This window comes from Humulus lupulus, chromosome 5 (genome assembly GCF_963169125.1).
Source record: "Humulus lupulus chromosome 5, drHumLupu1.1, whole genome shotgun sequence".
Classification (NCBI taxonomy): domain Eukaryota; kingdom Viridiplantae; phylum Streptophyta; class Magnoliopsida; order Rosales; family Cannabaceae; genus Humulus; species Humulus lupulus.
The window spans coordinates 79,949,691-79,963,823 of NC_084797.1; the positions used below are offsets into that span (position 1 = coordinate 79,949,691).

At 41.1% G+C, this 14,133-nt stretch overlaps 1 protein-coding gene across 1 annotated transcript; it reads right to left on the reverse strand.

Moving 5' to 3' along the window:
* Positions 1–1,210: 1,210 nt before the first annotated feature.
* Positions 1,211–8,524, reverse strand: LOC133777475 (histone acetyltransferase TAP1). Its single transcript, XM_062217101.1, has 8 exons — positions 8,369–8,524; positions 8,135–8,223; positions 3,207–3,267; positions 2,881–3,064; positions 2,564–2,663; positions 2,331–2,431; positions 1,878–1,971; positions 1,211–1,540 (listed from the first exon to the last, which is right to left on the reverse strand). The coding sequence occupies exons 1-8, from the start codon at positions 8,398–8,400 to the stop codon at positions 1,461–1,463; spliced, it is 741 nt and encodes a 246-aa protein (XP_062073085.1). The 5' UTR covers positions 8,401–8,524; the 3' UTR covers positions 1,211–1,460.
* Positions 8,525–14,133: the final 5,609 nt, after the last annotated feature.

Consider the following 14,133-nt stretch of genomic DNA (forward strand, 5'->3'; position numbering starts at 1 on the left):
CAAAATTTTTGTACCTTCATCATTAATTCGACCGTTTAAAAAAAAAAATAGCAATTCATACATACACCCTAACTCTTGTCATCCCTCGATGTTTGGGTGTACCATGCGTCCTTTCCTATTTTTGATATTCGAGTGAGTTTCGATGCATTTTTTTTTATAACCAAGTACATTATTGTTATTTAGAGCATTTTACAAATTCTCAAGAAATTTCATATACTTTACTACAGTGCCAAAAACATAAGACAAGCTCAATTCCACGCACATACAAAAAAAAATCACGCATGTAATAAATTATTTGAACCTTATTATTTGCACGATAAATTATTCAAGATTTTCTTAAAATTTGCAATAGCTCTAATAACTACAATATATACGATCATAAAAAAAATTTGCTAAAAATCATCTAAGTATAAAAAATACGAGATGTCCTTGTAACCCAAAAATAAAATGTTCATTGTAGAATTCCCCTCTGGTATTTACATATCTTTACTGGATTTTCAGGTGGTTACTCATTTATTTGGTGAGACTTGCAGCCTTGTATTATTTCTTAGTTCTCTAATAATCTCTTTACATACAAGCAACAAGCAACTCATAGATTGGCTTAGCCCTTTGGCTAGACAATAAGACTATTGGGTTGGAGGTTTTCCCTTCACCTTATTGTAACATGCACTTTGCATTTTATTCATGACAAACAAAAGAAAAAAAAAAAACAAAACACACATGTAATATCTAGATACTACTTTTACTTCTACATGCTCTAATGGCTACCAAAATATGATAAGCTGATTTACTTTTTCGTCTAATGATACCACACAACTCTCTCTATAGATGTTTGGATTCAATCCCTCACCCGATCACCCCTTACTAGTGTACACATAATGACGCTATACCCAAAAAATTTAAAAATTACCTTTTTATTTATGTATTTTTTGGGACTTTTAACAGAATAAAGAACACAAAAATACCAATCGAGGACCCAATTGATATGGTTTGAAAATGTTAAATGTAATTGATAAAAATTGAACTTGGGTTACAAAGTATTAAAACAGAGACAGCTGGGAAAAAAAACTTCACTTAATGATAGATATACATTTCAATTGAGAAACCTGAAATCCATATGAAAAACACACGTTCACAAGTACTTCTTTATAATTTTTCCATATTTTGGAATCCCACAAAATATGCACTACTTCAAGAAAAGTCCAGGAAAGAAACAAAATCCTATTTAAAGCCATATATAGACATTGACAATATACAGGGTAAACAGATCCACTTCACAATCATACATTTTTGCAAGTCAATGGCATATAAATCACATAATAGTTCAGAAAAAATTCATTAGATGTCAAAACAAATGCATAAATGACGGATTTACAAAAATATTGAATTTGAAGTGGCTGAGCTTGCTGAACGAGCTCTGCTAAAACAAAAGCACCTTGTTACCCTGTTTAAGCCAAAAATCAATACTTAGGGTACCAGAACATACCCTTAATGCCCTCTGGATCAGGTTCAAAACCAAGGTTCCGATAAAATTCCACAACTGAAAAAACAGTGTAACAAACAACTGAACTCCAAGCTTCAAGTATTAAATACAATACCATGCACTGACTAATAGAGAAAATCCACTGTCCACACCAATAAAAAAGCGTGAAATCTATAAATAAAGAGTCCAATAGTTTAACTAAAAGAAGAACCAAAAACTATCTCCCCCACCCATAAACCAGAGGTGTAAATAAATCTCAGGTTAATTAGCAAATAACCAAAGAAAAGAACACCCAAAGAAAGGATATGGAAAATTTCATTAGAAAAATTAACCAATCTAGAAAATTCAATCCTTATAGTAATTCAAAATCTACTTTATAAAAATGCTGTCATACCTTGGCTATCTGCGAAGAGTGTAATATTGCCTATGTCTCTCTGCAGAAGTGCCCTTATTATCTTTTCAACAAGAGCCTTACCGAGGCCCTGACCCTGAATGATAGGGCAGTCAGAAAGCCATAATCAAAAGTAACGAGTAAAACTATGATGACATAGTCCAGAACCATGTCCAATCTATTGTGCAATTAGCTTCGTCTTCATTAGAATGCAACAAAATACCCCAGATAGTCCAAACATTACCCAATTAACAACCACAACAATACTGAACTTGGGACACAAAAAATGTGCAATCTAGACTTAGTTTAAGTCAGATTGTGGTTCCTTCCTTGTCCACCACAAATTCCATTGCTTGATAACATTGAACTAAATTTACATCGACAGGCAATATAGGTCAGGCTTACCTAAGTGTTTAACTAAACGGCAATGCACAATTTATATATATAGAAGAATACCTGGTAAGATGGATCAACAAGGACATCCCAGATTGTCGCATTAAAGGCATGATCGGATGTGGCGCGAGCCATTCCAATTAGCATCTTTTGATCATTTCCCTCTGTCAAATAACTTCAAATACAATAAGATAATCATCAAATAGTTTTATATGGAGCAAGAGACATAGTATAGCATGCATTACCAATTCTATAGGAAATCAGGGCATGGCAAGACTGTTATGTTCACTGTATACCTGATCCTGGTAACTTTCGAACAGAATGCAAAGTAGCTACCATATAGCTATTTTTTAAAGCAGCAGCCAATTTAGACAGAGGCCTCCGAGGCCAGCCTACCTGTGACACAAAAATCAAATTTAACATTTTCCACTAGGGAAAATAAGGAGGCAAAATGGATTTCACATTCTTTAACAATCTGAACTTCAATCAAAGAAAAAGTAGTAAACAAAAAACCAAAAAGAAGTTGTAATCTACATATTAAATGGGACTTCCTAACAGTAGGTATGATCTTATAAAGCATGTGTGAACATTGTACAGATAACTAAAATTTTACCTTATCACATAAAGTTTGGAGATCATAAATATCAATTTCTCCACCAGAAGAAAATATGATCTGTTCAATTGCACCATCTGGTCCAGTCTTTTCAACAAGAACAAATTCTTCAGGCAAAGGTTCTTCCTCTTCTTCAAGTGTGGAGGGAGGTTCCACAACTTGCGTAGTACTATTTTTTAGAAACCTGAAACAACATGCATTTATTTATACAACTATATGCAAGTAAAATATGAGCACCATGGAAACCATATTCAGTATCTAATTTGAACGTGTATCTCTATCTCCTCGTTGGCAGGTTCCAATAACTCAACAACATGTCAAATTACCCAGATTTAATGGAATCCCAAAATCCAGCCTTGAGTCGAAAACCCTTATGCTTCTTACTAGCTGCAAGAAGAACAATACACATTACTTGCATATATATACTGTCAGATGCAAACTAATAGGAAAGGATCACCGCCAACACTCTCTACCACCAATCAAGGATGTACAACTTAATTCTAGCATTCTTGTTACGGAGTATTCCGAAAGTTTTGGCAATGATTTATATGTATTTAATATCTATGATAATGTGTAATTGTATATATATATATATATAACATATACAGTAATAAAATTTCACTTTCTCCAGCCATATCAATTCCTTCCCCTTATATGGTACCAGACCATTTTGGCTCCCACGAGCTTTTCTTATAACATATCGAATCTTTTTTTTTTCCATCTTCTTTTTCACCGTGGCTGATGATAGCAGTGCAACTTCAACTCTTAATCAAGCCGTGACAAATGACCTTTCTGGACAAACCAACCTTATTGCAATTAACACGGCTCATCAACTCCCTTCTAAACTCAGCCCTACCAACTATTTTACTTGGAAAACTCAGTTTGATGCTGTTCTTTATGGCTACGACTTGCTTGGTTTCATTGACGGCACCAAGCCCTGCCCTGCCACTATGATTACAGTTGATGGAAAGAGAGTACCAAATCCAGAATATACACTATGGATGCGGCAGGATAAGCTCTTGCTTCTCGGCATCATCGGTTCATTGACCCCAAAAGTAATCCCTGTGGTTAGATCGTGTACCACCTCGCGAGAGGCCTGGGATGTCTTGCTCAACTTTATGCTAACCCATCTTCCTCAAGAGCCATGGGACTGACAGAACAACTCACTCTTCTCAATCGTGGAACCCAACCTGTCGCAGAGTACCTTGCTTACATGCGTGACATTGTTGATGAGCTCGCATTCGCCGGAGAGCCAGTTCCCAATCGATATCTCATCACTCACACACTCAATGGGTTAGGACCTGAATTCAAAGAGATCTCTGTAGCAGTTCGAGCTAGAGATACCGTGATTAGTTTCGATGAACTTCACGACAAGCTTGTCGAACACAATGCTTTTCTAAAACGTGAAGACCTTCGCTCTTCTGGAAACCTTGCCAATCTCACTGCCAATCCTGCTCGAGTCCCACCATTCAAAAATGGAAATCAATGCAGTAGGAGTTATGGCAATTCTCAAAAGAACATAGGCACTACTCAACACAATAAGAACTTTGGACCTTCTCCTGGCACACGCTCACTCGGCAATAATCATGGAAGTGTCTATTCCTCCACCGGGAACCATAATCCCAATAGAACTCCTGGAGCAATATGCCAATATTGTGAGAAGAGAGGTCACACTGCGAAACAATGCTACTCTCTCAAAACTCTTCTATCGACAAAGGCACCCTCAGCCAATCCCGCTGCTACAAGCAATGCAGCCTCATCAACGTGGTTATTGGATTCTGGTGCCTCACACCATGTCACTGCTGACCTCAACAATCTCTCTCCCCATCAACGTTATGAAGGGCCCGATGACATTGTTATTGGAGATGGTACAGGTTTGAATATCACACATGTTGGGAAATCTACTATCTCCTCTCCGGCAACCTTTTTTGCATTATCTAATGTCTTGCGTGTTCTGTCTATGAAACAAAATCTAGTTTCTGTTTCTCAATTTTGCAAATCAAATAACACTTCCATTGAATTTTTTCCCTCCTCTTTTTGTGTGAAGGATCTCACTACAGGGGCACCTCTCGCCCGAGGACAGACTACCAATAATGTTTATGACTGGAGCAATCTTGAAAAGCCAGTGTCAATACAAGCTTATGTCAGACTCAAAGCCTCTGCTGAATATTGGCATGATCGTCTTGGTCACCCTTCTTCCAAAATTCTTCATCAAATTGTTTCTCATCATAATCTACCTGCATCCACTCCCTTGTCTTCATCCTTCTTTTGTGATTCTTGTCATTGAAATAAAAGCCATAAACTACCATTTGGTCATTCTACTTTAAAAAGTCGTTATCCATTGGATCTTATTTACACTGATGTTTGGGGACCCTCCCCAATTCGCTCAATTGATGGCTTCTCTTATTATCTTATATTTGTTGATCATTTACCAAATATTCTTGGTTGTTTTCGTTATCCTACAAATCTGAGGCGTTCAACATATTTCCTAAATTCAAAAAAATGGTTGAAAAATATTTTAATTCTAAAATCACCACCATTTACTTCAGATGGTGGCAAAGAGTACCACGACTTAAAATATATGTTTGAATCTCATGGAATTTCACATCTTATATCTCCACCCTATACACCTCAGCACATTGCTTTCGCTGAACGTCGTCATCGACATATTGTCGAAACTGGTCTTACCCTCTTACACCGTGCATCTTTGCCTCTCTCTCTTTGGTCATTTGCATTCAAAACAGCTGTTTATCTTATTAATCGGCTCTACACCAATTCTTGAAAATAAATCTCCTTTTGAATGTTTATTCCAATCATCACCCAATTATTCTAAATTAAGAATTTTTGGTTGTCTGTGTTATCCGTGGCTACGAGCTTATACGAATCATAAACTTGACCAACGATCAAAATCATGTATTTTTCTTGGCTATTCAAATGTTCACAATTCTTACATATGTTTTGAGCCAACTAATCATAAATTTTATATTTCTAGACATGTTCAATTTGTCGAAAATTGCTTTCCTTCCTTATCTACATTTGGAGAAAAGGACAACATCAATTCTCACACTTTCTCACTTTGGTCAGCTCCATCTCATTCTCTTCAATCACTCTTTAATGATGCCACCTCATCAAATCCTAATTTATCACCTAAAGCTATCCCCTCCACACCACCCATTCAACCACTACACTCCATAATATCACAAGATTCCATATCCTCTCCCATTAATATAGTGCCATCCCCATCGCCTCATATATCTCCACTAAATAATTCCTCCATTTCCTCACCAAATCCCAACGTCTCTAATCAACCCATATTGTCTTCTTCCAAGTCAACTAACTCATTCAACACTCATGATTCCAATGTATCAATCCCACCCCGCATCTCTCCTCCATTATCTCACTCGCCCCATTCTTCTCCACCTGAAACGATACCTCCTGCATGCAATATTCTGATTCAATCTATTGGCATCTCACTTGACACTGGCAACTCCTTTATTGCTCCCTCACCTCAACATGATTCCCGCTCTTCCTCTAGTGATGACCTCCATATAGTGACTTCTCCACATGAATCAATTACACCAACACCTACCCACCCCATGCAAACACGATCAAAAAATAATATTTTCAAAGATCCAAAATGTCGTGAAGCCATGAGTACTGAGATCAATGCTCTTATAAAAAATGGGACATTGGTGCTTGTACCATGTCATTCTAGCCAGAATATTGTGGGATGCAAATGGATTTTTCGAGTCAAACATCACCCCAATGGTAGTATCGACCGTTACAAGGCCCATCTTGTTGCCAAGGGCTTCAATCAACGCCCTGGTCTTGATTACAAGGAAACATTTAGCCCCATAGTTAAGCCTACTACCATTCGATTAGTACTCTCCATTACCCTCTCTGGTGGATGGATTATCAACCAACTTGATGTGAACAACGCATTCCTTCATGGCCACCTAAGTGAGGAAGTCTATATGTCTCAGCCCCTGGCTTTGTTGATGATGCAAGGCCCTCCTATGTGTGTCACTTGTATAAGTCTCTTTACGGCTTAAAACAAGCCCCTCGTGCCTAGTTCACTGAACTAAAGACCTTCATCATATCTCTTGGCATTGTGAATTCTGTATCAGATACTTCCCTCTTTGTTTACTCTAACAAGTACACACTAATATATTTTCTAGTTTACGTGGATGATCTCTTAATCACAGGAAATTCACCAAGTTTCATTCGTAATGTTATTACTGCACTTTCACGAAGATTCTCAATTAAAGATCTTGGACATCTTCATTTCTTTCTTGGACTTGAAGTCATTCCTACACCCACTGCCATGTTTATCTCACAACAAAAATATGTATGTGATCTTTTGGAACGTTTTAAAATGGAGGGTATCAAAGAAACCATGACACCACTCGTTTGACTCGAAACGATGGTTCTCTGGTTGATGTGGTTCTCGTTTGACACCACTCGTTTCCGTGAGGCGCTCTGCTAGTTTAAACATTGGTTATTATATAAGGGTTAACACCTAGTTTCTCATAATTATTTTATAGGAAAGAGAAATTTATAGATCATGTTCATGTGGTTAATGTCTCGTTAACACTTCTATGATTTTGTAAAGGAAACAACAAAAACTGCCCATAAAATCATGTTGACCGGCACATTTCTGGAAACTACCTTGCTTTGAGACTCAAAAAGATGGAAATGCCCAACATTTATTTACTCTATTTCGGTTCCACTTCAATTTCAACATAACATCCTCCACTCTATGAACAACAACCTCACCATCCTGATCCAGTCATCTTCTTATATCTTCGATTATTTATTTCTTTTTTAATAAAATAAAATTCGCTTTTGTAATCTCTACTCTATCTACACAACTTGATTGGCAAAAATAAAAATTAGGAACTTAATTTTAAGCTTCTTTCAATTTCATAATTGTTTTGCATGGAATGCTTATAATCAAAATTTAAAACGTTAGGAGTAGCCACGTAGAAGATATTTATTGATACTTCTATGGGTAACACTTAGTTGAAACTAGGGATCTTCACTCATTATTGTAAAACACAATTTCAAATTGAAAATAGAGCATGCCTTTTGTTCAGAAAGAAAAACACACACACCCATTAACACTTCTTTTTCTTGGTAAAGAAAAAAGCAATTAATGTTTTTTTTTTTTAAAAAAAAAGAATCTTTTAATAAAACAAGTACGTCCTAGCTCCACAATAACAAATAAGATTATAAGTGTAAAGAGTATGCATACCTTCTTTTGCTATCTGGGTGTGTAGATTGTAAGGATGCATTAACCGATTGGTTTCACCACAACGCAAACCCAACGAAACATTAGGTAACCTACAAGAAATGGATTTGAAAGTCCAAATTGTTGGGTCAAGTACACTTATGTTTAGTTTTCTTTGAAATTGAAACTTTTTTTTTTTTTTTTGAATAATTGAAATTGAAACTATTGATAAGCGAACATGCTGGAAAAATTACTCACAGAGAAGAGGACATGAGCTTCATTGCTGCCATTTTTTTAGGGCGTAATCTCCGTGTTCGCCAACGCTCGTTACAAAATCAACTAGGAATAATTTTGATTGGTCTAGACACTCTTCGTATTTACACTATTGCCCATGACGTTTCACCAAATGACTATTACTCCCTCCCAACTCTATTTGAGCTTCTACGTTATAAAGTGCTCTTTTTGCACTAATGCTAGGTCGTAAGGTAACCATTTTTTTTTTTAAATTTGATGCTTTATCCATCTAAATTAAAATTTATTACAAATATATAACAAAAATATGACATTTTATAAAATTTTAGGCTATATTGTCTCTCTCATTAATAACTCTTCGCTCTCTAAAACTTGCTTAAGCTCTCCTCTAACGCTGCCACCACCACCTCCCCATAGCGGCAGAGCACTATTGAAGCTCTATTTTCCTCTTACAAATCGTCTCTCTCCTCTCTCTCTTTTCTCCTGCTCTCTACCCACCCCGTCAAAATAAACCACAGTCATTAACACCACCATTGAAGCACTTATCATTAAATTTTGTTCTACATCCCAAATTTAAGGTTATTTACATTCTAAATGTGTAAATCTTGAAAAAATAAAAATCACCTCAAACTAATATCTGAATCAAAAGTTATGCATCATCAGTGTTTTTATCAAATTTTAGCGCAAAGCATCACAAATGCATCCCTTTTAGCCAAAAAATCAAATTTTCATAGATGCATCACAATTCCATCATAAATGCATCATTTTTTGCCAAAAAAATTTCATGGATGCATCACAAATCCATCGCGATTGCATCATTTTTTTTCTTCCAAAAAATGATGTATTTGCAATGCAATTACGATAGATTTACGGTCCATCCAATAAAACTTGATTTTTGGCCCAAAATGATGCATTTGCAATGCAATTACGATAATCTACGCTAAAATATAATGAAACTTTTGTGATGCATAACTTTTCATTCATATATTAGTTTGGGGTGATTTTTTTTTAAAATTTTATTATAATTCGAGATCTACATTGTTGACCTGTGAAATTGGCCAACAGTCGTATGTACAGTATACGACACCTTTTGAACGAAATAAATATAATTGTTTACCGAGTTTTTCAGAAACGAATAACTAACAGAATAATAAAAAGATAAGGACTGTAGAAATACTGAAATGTAACTAAACAAACAGAGTTTTTACGTGGTTCAGGCGTTAACAAGCCCTAGTCCACGAGTCGATGTTATTATACTTGGAAAAGGTTACAGTAAGATGGCTGGTGCACAAGAACTTCACACACTCACAATGTTTCTCTCGGGTTCTCTTGAAGAAGATGAAGCTAGAGAGATTTTGGTAGAGTTTTTGCTATGTGATCCGTTGGTTGTCCCTCTTCTTGTAAAATGAAGGGGTCTTTATAGCTAGGGTTTCGGATTAGGGTTTTTCTCTACGTACATGAGTCTTAATTACACCAGCCATAAATAGGGGATACAATTACTGTAGTCGCATGGCTACAAGACTCTATGTGGGTATATTTACGTGAAAGTATGGGGAACACACAAAGTCAGCCGTCTTTTCCAAGTTGTCAGCGGAACAGTAGGCGAAAAGGTACCCTTAGGCGTGCTGGGATGTGTGCGGCTTTGACCTGACGGGCGTGTCAGGCGGGATCCTGTGTCAGACAGATATCATTCCAAATATGCCTTCTCCCGGACTCGACCGTTCGGTTTTGTTCTGTGCGAGGCACGGAACTGTTTCCGCGGAGACCACTCGAAGAGCCTCTCCTGGAAGGGGCCTCCCCGAGGGGTATGCTTCGGGAGTCCGGGAGAGTCGACGAGTTTCCGTGTTGTGCTTGCTTGGAAGAGTAATCCGGATATCAAACAGGAGAGGCGAAGCCTTTCTGTCCATCCGCGAGCTCTGGTCACCTACCGTGAAAGACATCGATAATTCTGCTTCCCCGAGGTCATCAATCTAAACGCTATCCGGAAATCTGGATAACATTTACCCCCCAAGGTCGCGGAGCTTTGAGAGATCCGGGAGCTTGTACAATCAGTTTCTTAGACTAGGCGAGGGGGCACCTTCTGTGTTCCCTGAAGGGTTCCTTTTTCCCGCCTGAGTATTAGTATGAAAGAGAAAAGGAATTTCTTCTGTTTGAGATCAAGTACTCAAGTGCGGCAAGGATCACGTGTCATTCTGGGAATGGTTCTGCGACCAAGACGTGTGCGTGAGGCGACTGGTTGAGGATGCGTGCGTCAGTCATCTGACTAATGATTTGACGGTTTTTAATGGTACTCAGGGCCCGAGGTGGTGTAATGATGGGAAATAAATACTTTATTCCCATCCGAGGAGTCATAAATAGGATCGTCGCTTCCTCTCCAACCGTTGGATCTGACGCACATGGAATGGGAAGATCGGGACCGTCCACTTGAGGAATTCGAAACGGCTCCTTCCCTGCTATAAAAACGAGGGAAAGGACCTTTCTTCCTCTTTGCGCTTTCAGATTCTCCATCTTTAGGATTTTCAGATTTCCAACCCTTCGAACTCTCAGGCTTCCCAGCTTACGTTCACCCGAACTTGCCATTTCTTTTGGTAAGTATCTGGAAACTTTTCTTTTTGATTTGGCAGTGGGTTTATTCCCCGAAGTTCCTGGTTTGAATCGCCGTTCGTCTTTGCAGCTTTTACTTCTCGTGATCGTGCTGTGCAGTGATCCAGTTACTTCTTCAACCTCCAACTACCCGAATATCAGTAAGTATTTCTACTTTGCTCTTTCCTCTCAGACCTTAGGTTGTTGGTAGTTGTTAGAGTAGAGGTTTCTGCCATTATTGCTTATGTGCATGCGTGAATAGGGCTTTGGTAGGCATGTGATCGATTGTGAGTCGATAAGTAGCCTTTTCTGCATGCTTTGGTGATTTGCGTTTGGAAAGTCGTCCCTTGTTTTGCTGTTTTAGGGCATAAGCATGAACGCCTTTAAGGTGTCTTTCTTTGGAAAAACACTTCTTTTGGTGAGCTTAGGCTCGGGGTCTGAGTCTGGTTCCTTGCTGCCCTTCGGGTGGCATGGTGCCAACCCCTCGGTAAGCTCGGTGGGAGCCTCTCCAAGCAGTTTTCGGGGAGGGTCTCCCCGACGCCTTTGATACCACTAGGGTATGACAAGGGTGCTGACTGCTTAGAGTGTTTTCTTCTTTCTTTTCTTTTGTCCAGTGACGAACATCTCAAAGGAACAACTCCTTGCTATGGGGGAGGCTGACTCTGCCCAAGAGAAGGGCTCTCCTGTCGCTGGTGGAAAGGGGAAAGGAAAGGCGAAAGTGGTCGCGGCTAGCCCACCAATCGCCAATAGTTCCATCTGGGAGATGGACCAAAAGCCGAACCTTTTCAGGAATTATGGCATGCTGGAGCTGTATTCCTCTGAGGCAGGCCTGAAGAACATCCCAGGTCTGATGTGGCACCGTCTGTCGGTGCTGGGCGAGTCAGCTAGCCAGAGTCACGAGGGCTTTGGTGCCTGGAGTTGGGCACACATAGTGTGTGGGGCGCATTTGCCCCTAAGGAGTTACTTCGCCAATTTCTGTGTGAAGGCGGGGATTGCCCCCTTCCAGTTAATTCCTCCCAGCTACAAGCTCTTAGCAGGGTGGTTCATCTTTTGCAAGTCCCGGAGACTGGAAGCTCCTACCCCGGAGGAGGTGCTGTACTTTTATGGGTTGAAGTCTCAGCCTATGAGGGGTCACTCAGACAAGGTGGGGTTTTACAGGCTAGAAAGGCACCCGGACGTGATGTGCCCCACTTGTCATACCGCGAGGGTTCCAGACCTCCGGGAATACTGGTTCCTGACGACTGGCTTCCCGCTGAAGAGGGTGCCAGCCCTATCTTTGGACTTCAAAATCCCTGGTAAGTGCTCCTTCTTTTCCTTTTCAACTTTGTTTCTTTGCGTTTGATTTGCCTTTTGGGAGGATCTCTAACGCTTGTATTTGATTTTTGCAGAAGTCGTTCCGCGGACACCTCGCTGCGCGGAGATGATAAGGAGGTCCAAGTTCTACGAAGGGCTTTCTGAGGAAGAGTTGAGAGTGGAGGGACTTGTGACCTCCGAATCGTTGAGGGAGTATGGGTTACTCGCCTCCTTCCAAAATATCGAGCCAGTAAGTGGTAGGGGGCAGACTCAGGTGTCGGCTGACATCCGGGAGCAGATTGCCCTGGAGCTGTCTAAGGTGATCACCCAAGCCGCTCGGGACGAAAATACTCTATCTCCTAGTTGGGCGGAGAGGTTCCCCGACCCCCAGCCGGAGGAAGAGGAGATCGAGGCTCGCCACGCCGCGGCTTACCCTAACGAAGGGGCTCCGGGGGCTAGTACCTCCGGGAGAGGTAAGACTAGTTTTCGATTGATCCACACCCCCAGCCTGTCTGAGGTTTCCCGGACCTCTCAGATGGGGTTTGATCCCCGTTTCCTTAGGCTAGATCCGCGTAGGATACCTTTCGACAGGTACTGCGATAGGGTAGATGAGCTCCTCTGGTGTCTGAGTGATGGTAGTCTGCCAGAAGGTGTCATCATGGTTGACCCTTCTTCTCTCAGCATGTCCTTCCCGGACTTCAAGGAGTACGGGAGCTTCCTGGAGCAGGAAGCGATGTTTTGTTTTGCTCAGGGAAGGCCATCCACGTTTCTCATGCATGGTCGTCCCTTTCAAACTTTTCTTTTTCTTGTTTCTTGTTCCCTGCTGGCGGGCTTGCTTGTGCTTTTATGTTGTTGATTGTCTTCTCTTCCGCTTATCTTCTTTCTCATTTCTTGTTGGTTCGTTAACCTTGCTTTGTACGTTTCTTGCAGAGTATCCCGAAGCCAAGATGTTGGGGAGGGTTACTTTGCTTATTAAGAAGGCTGCCACCAGCCAAGACCTGTCCACGGGGAAAGGACGGAAGACCAAGGCTGGTAGGGGAGGTAAGGCTGCCTCCCCCAAGAAGACAAGTGGCGAGGCGCAAGCGTCTCCGAGGGTAGAGAAGTCCCCTGCTGACGGGCCTTCCGAGACTATGATGGTCTCGAGTAGCAGTAGCGACGGGGAAGGGCTTGTGTTCCCCGTGAGGACAACTGGGGTGAGCAAGCGTCCCGGAGAAGATGCTGAGGGCGCTAAGAACAAACGCCTTAGACACTCTTCTCCTGGTCGAAGGCAACAACAACAGCAACGACAGCAAGCACAACTACAACAACAGCAGCAACAAGAACAACAGACACAATCACCATCGTCACAGCTGCAGCAACCACAACATCCAAACCAGCAGCAGCAACAAGGGCAATTACTTCTGCTGCCGCAGCAGCAAAAGCAACAGACCGGGGCCTTAATACCCCGCCTGCCTCCTCCCCCAGCTCAAAGGGGGTCCACCCTTCCGGGGTCTCCTACCTCTCAGACAACTAACCTTCCCCTGCCTGGCCTGAAGTTCCACTTCCCACGGAAGCCAGCCAGTTTCCCCGCTGCCCTCCTGGAGGGTGTAAGACGGGCCGATAGCTTTTTGAAGAGGCGGCTAGAGGCGGAGAAGGCTGTTACTCAGGGAAGGGCAGATAACTTGTCTGCCGTGAAGAGAGCTGAGCTGGCCGAGGGGGTGAGATCTCTTCACCCGGGCGGAGCGGTTCTGGATGGTCCAGCCTTGGAGAAGAGGCTGGTGCCTAGGCTCGGACGTGCATTGGCGCCGTTTGGAGCTGAGATGATGGAGGACATGGCCCTGAGCTTATGCGAGCTCAATTCTGAGAAATGGGCCATCAGCAGCAGCAAGGATCCGCTGTTGCTGACACACGTTGTG

Coding starts and splice junctions, on each gene's coding strand:
- LOC133777475 (XM_062217101.1), bottom strand. CDS start 8,400: ATGGCAGCAATGAAGCTCATGTCCTCTTCTCT. Junction 3,065..3,206: donor TGGGATTCCATTAAATCTGG/GTAATTTGACAT, acceptor ATGTTGTTTCAG/GTTTCTAAAAAATAGTACTA. Junction 2,664..2,880: donor TCCAAACTTTATGTGATAAG/GTAAAATTTTAG, acceptor TTTGTGTCACAG/GTAGGCTGGCCTCGGAGGCC.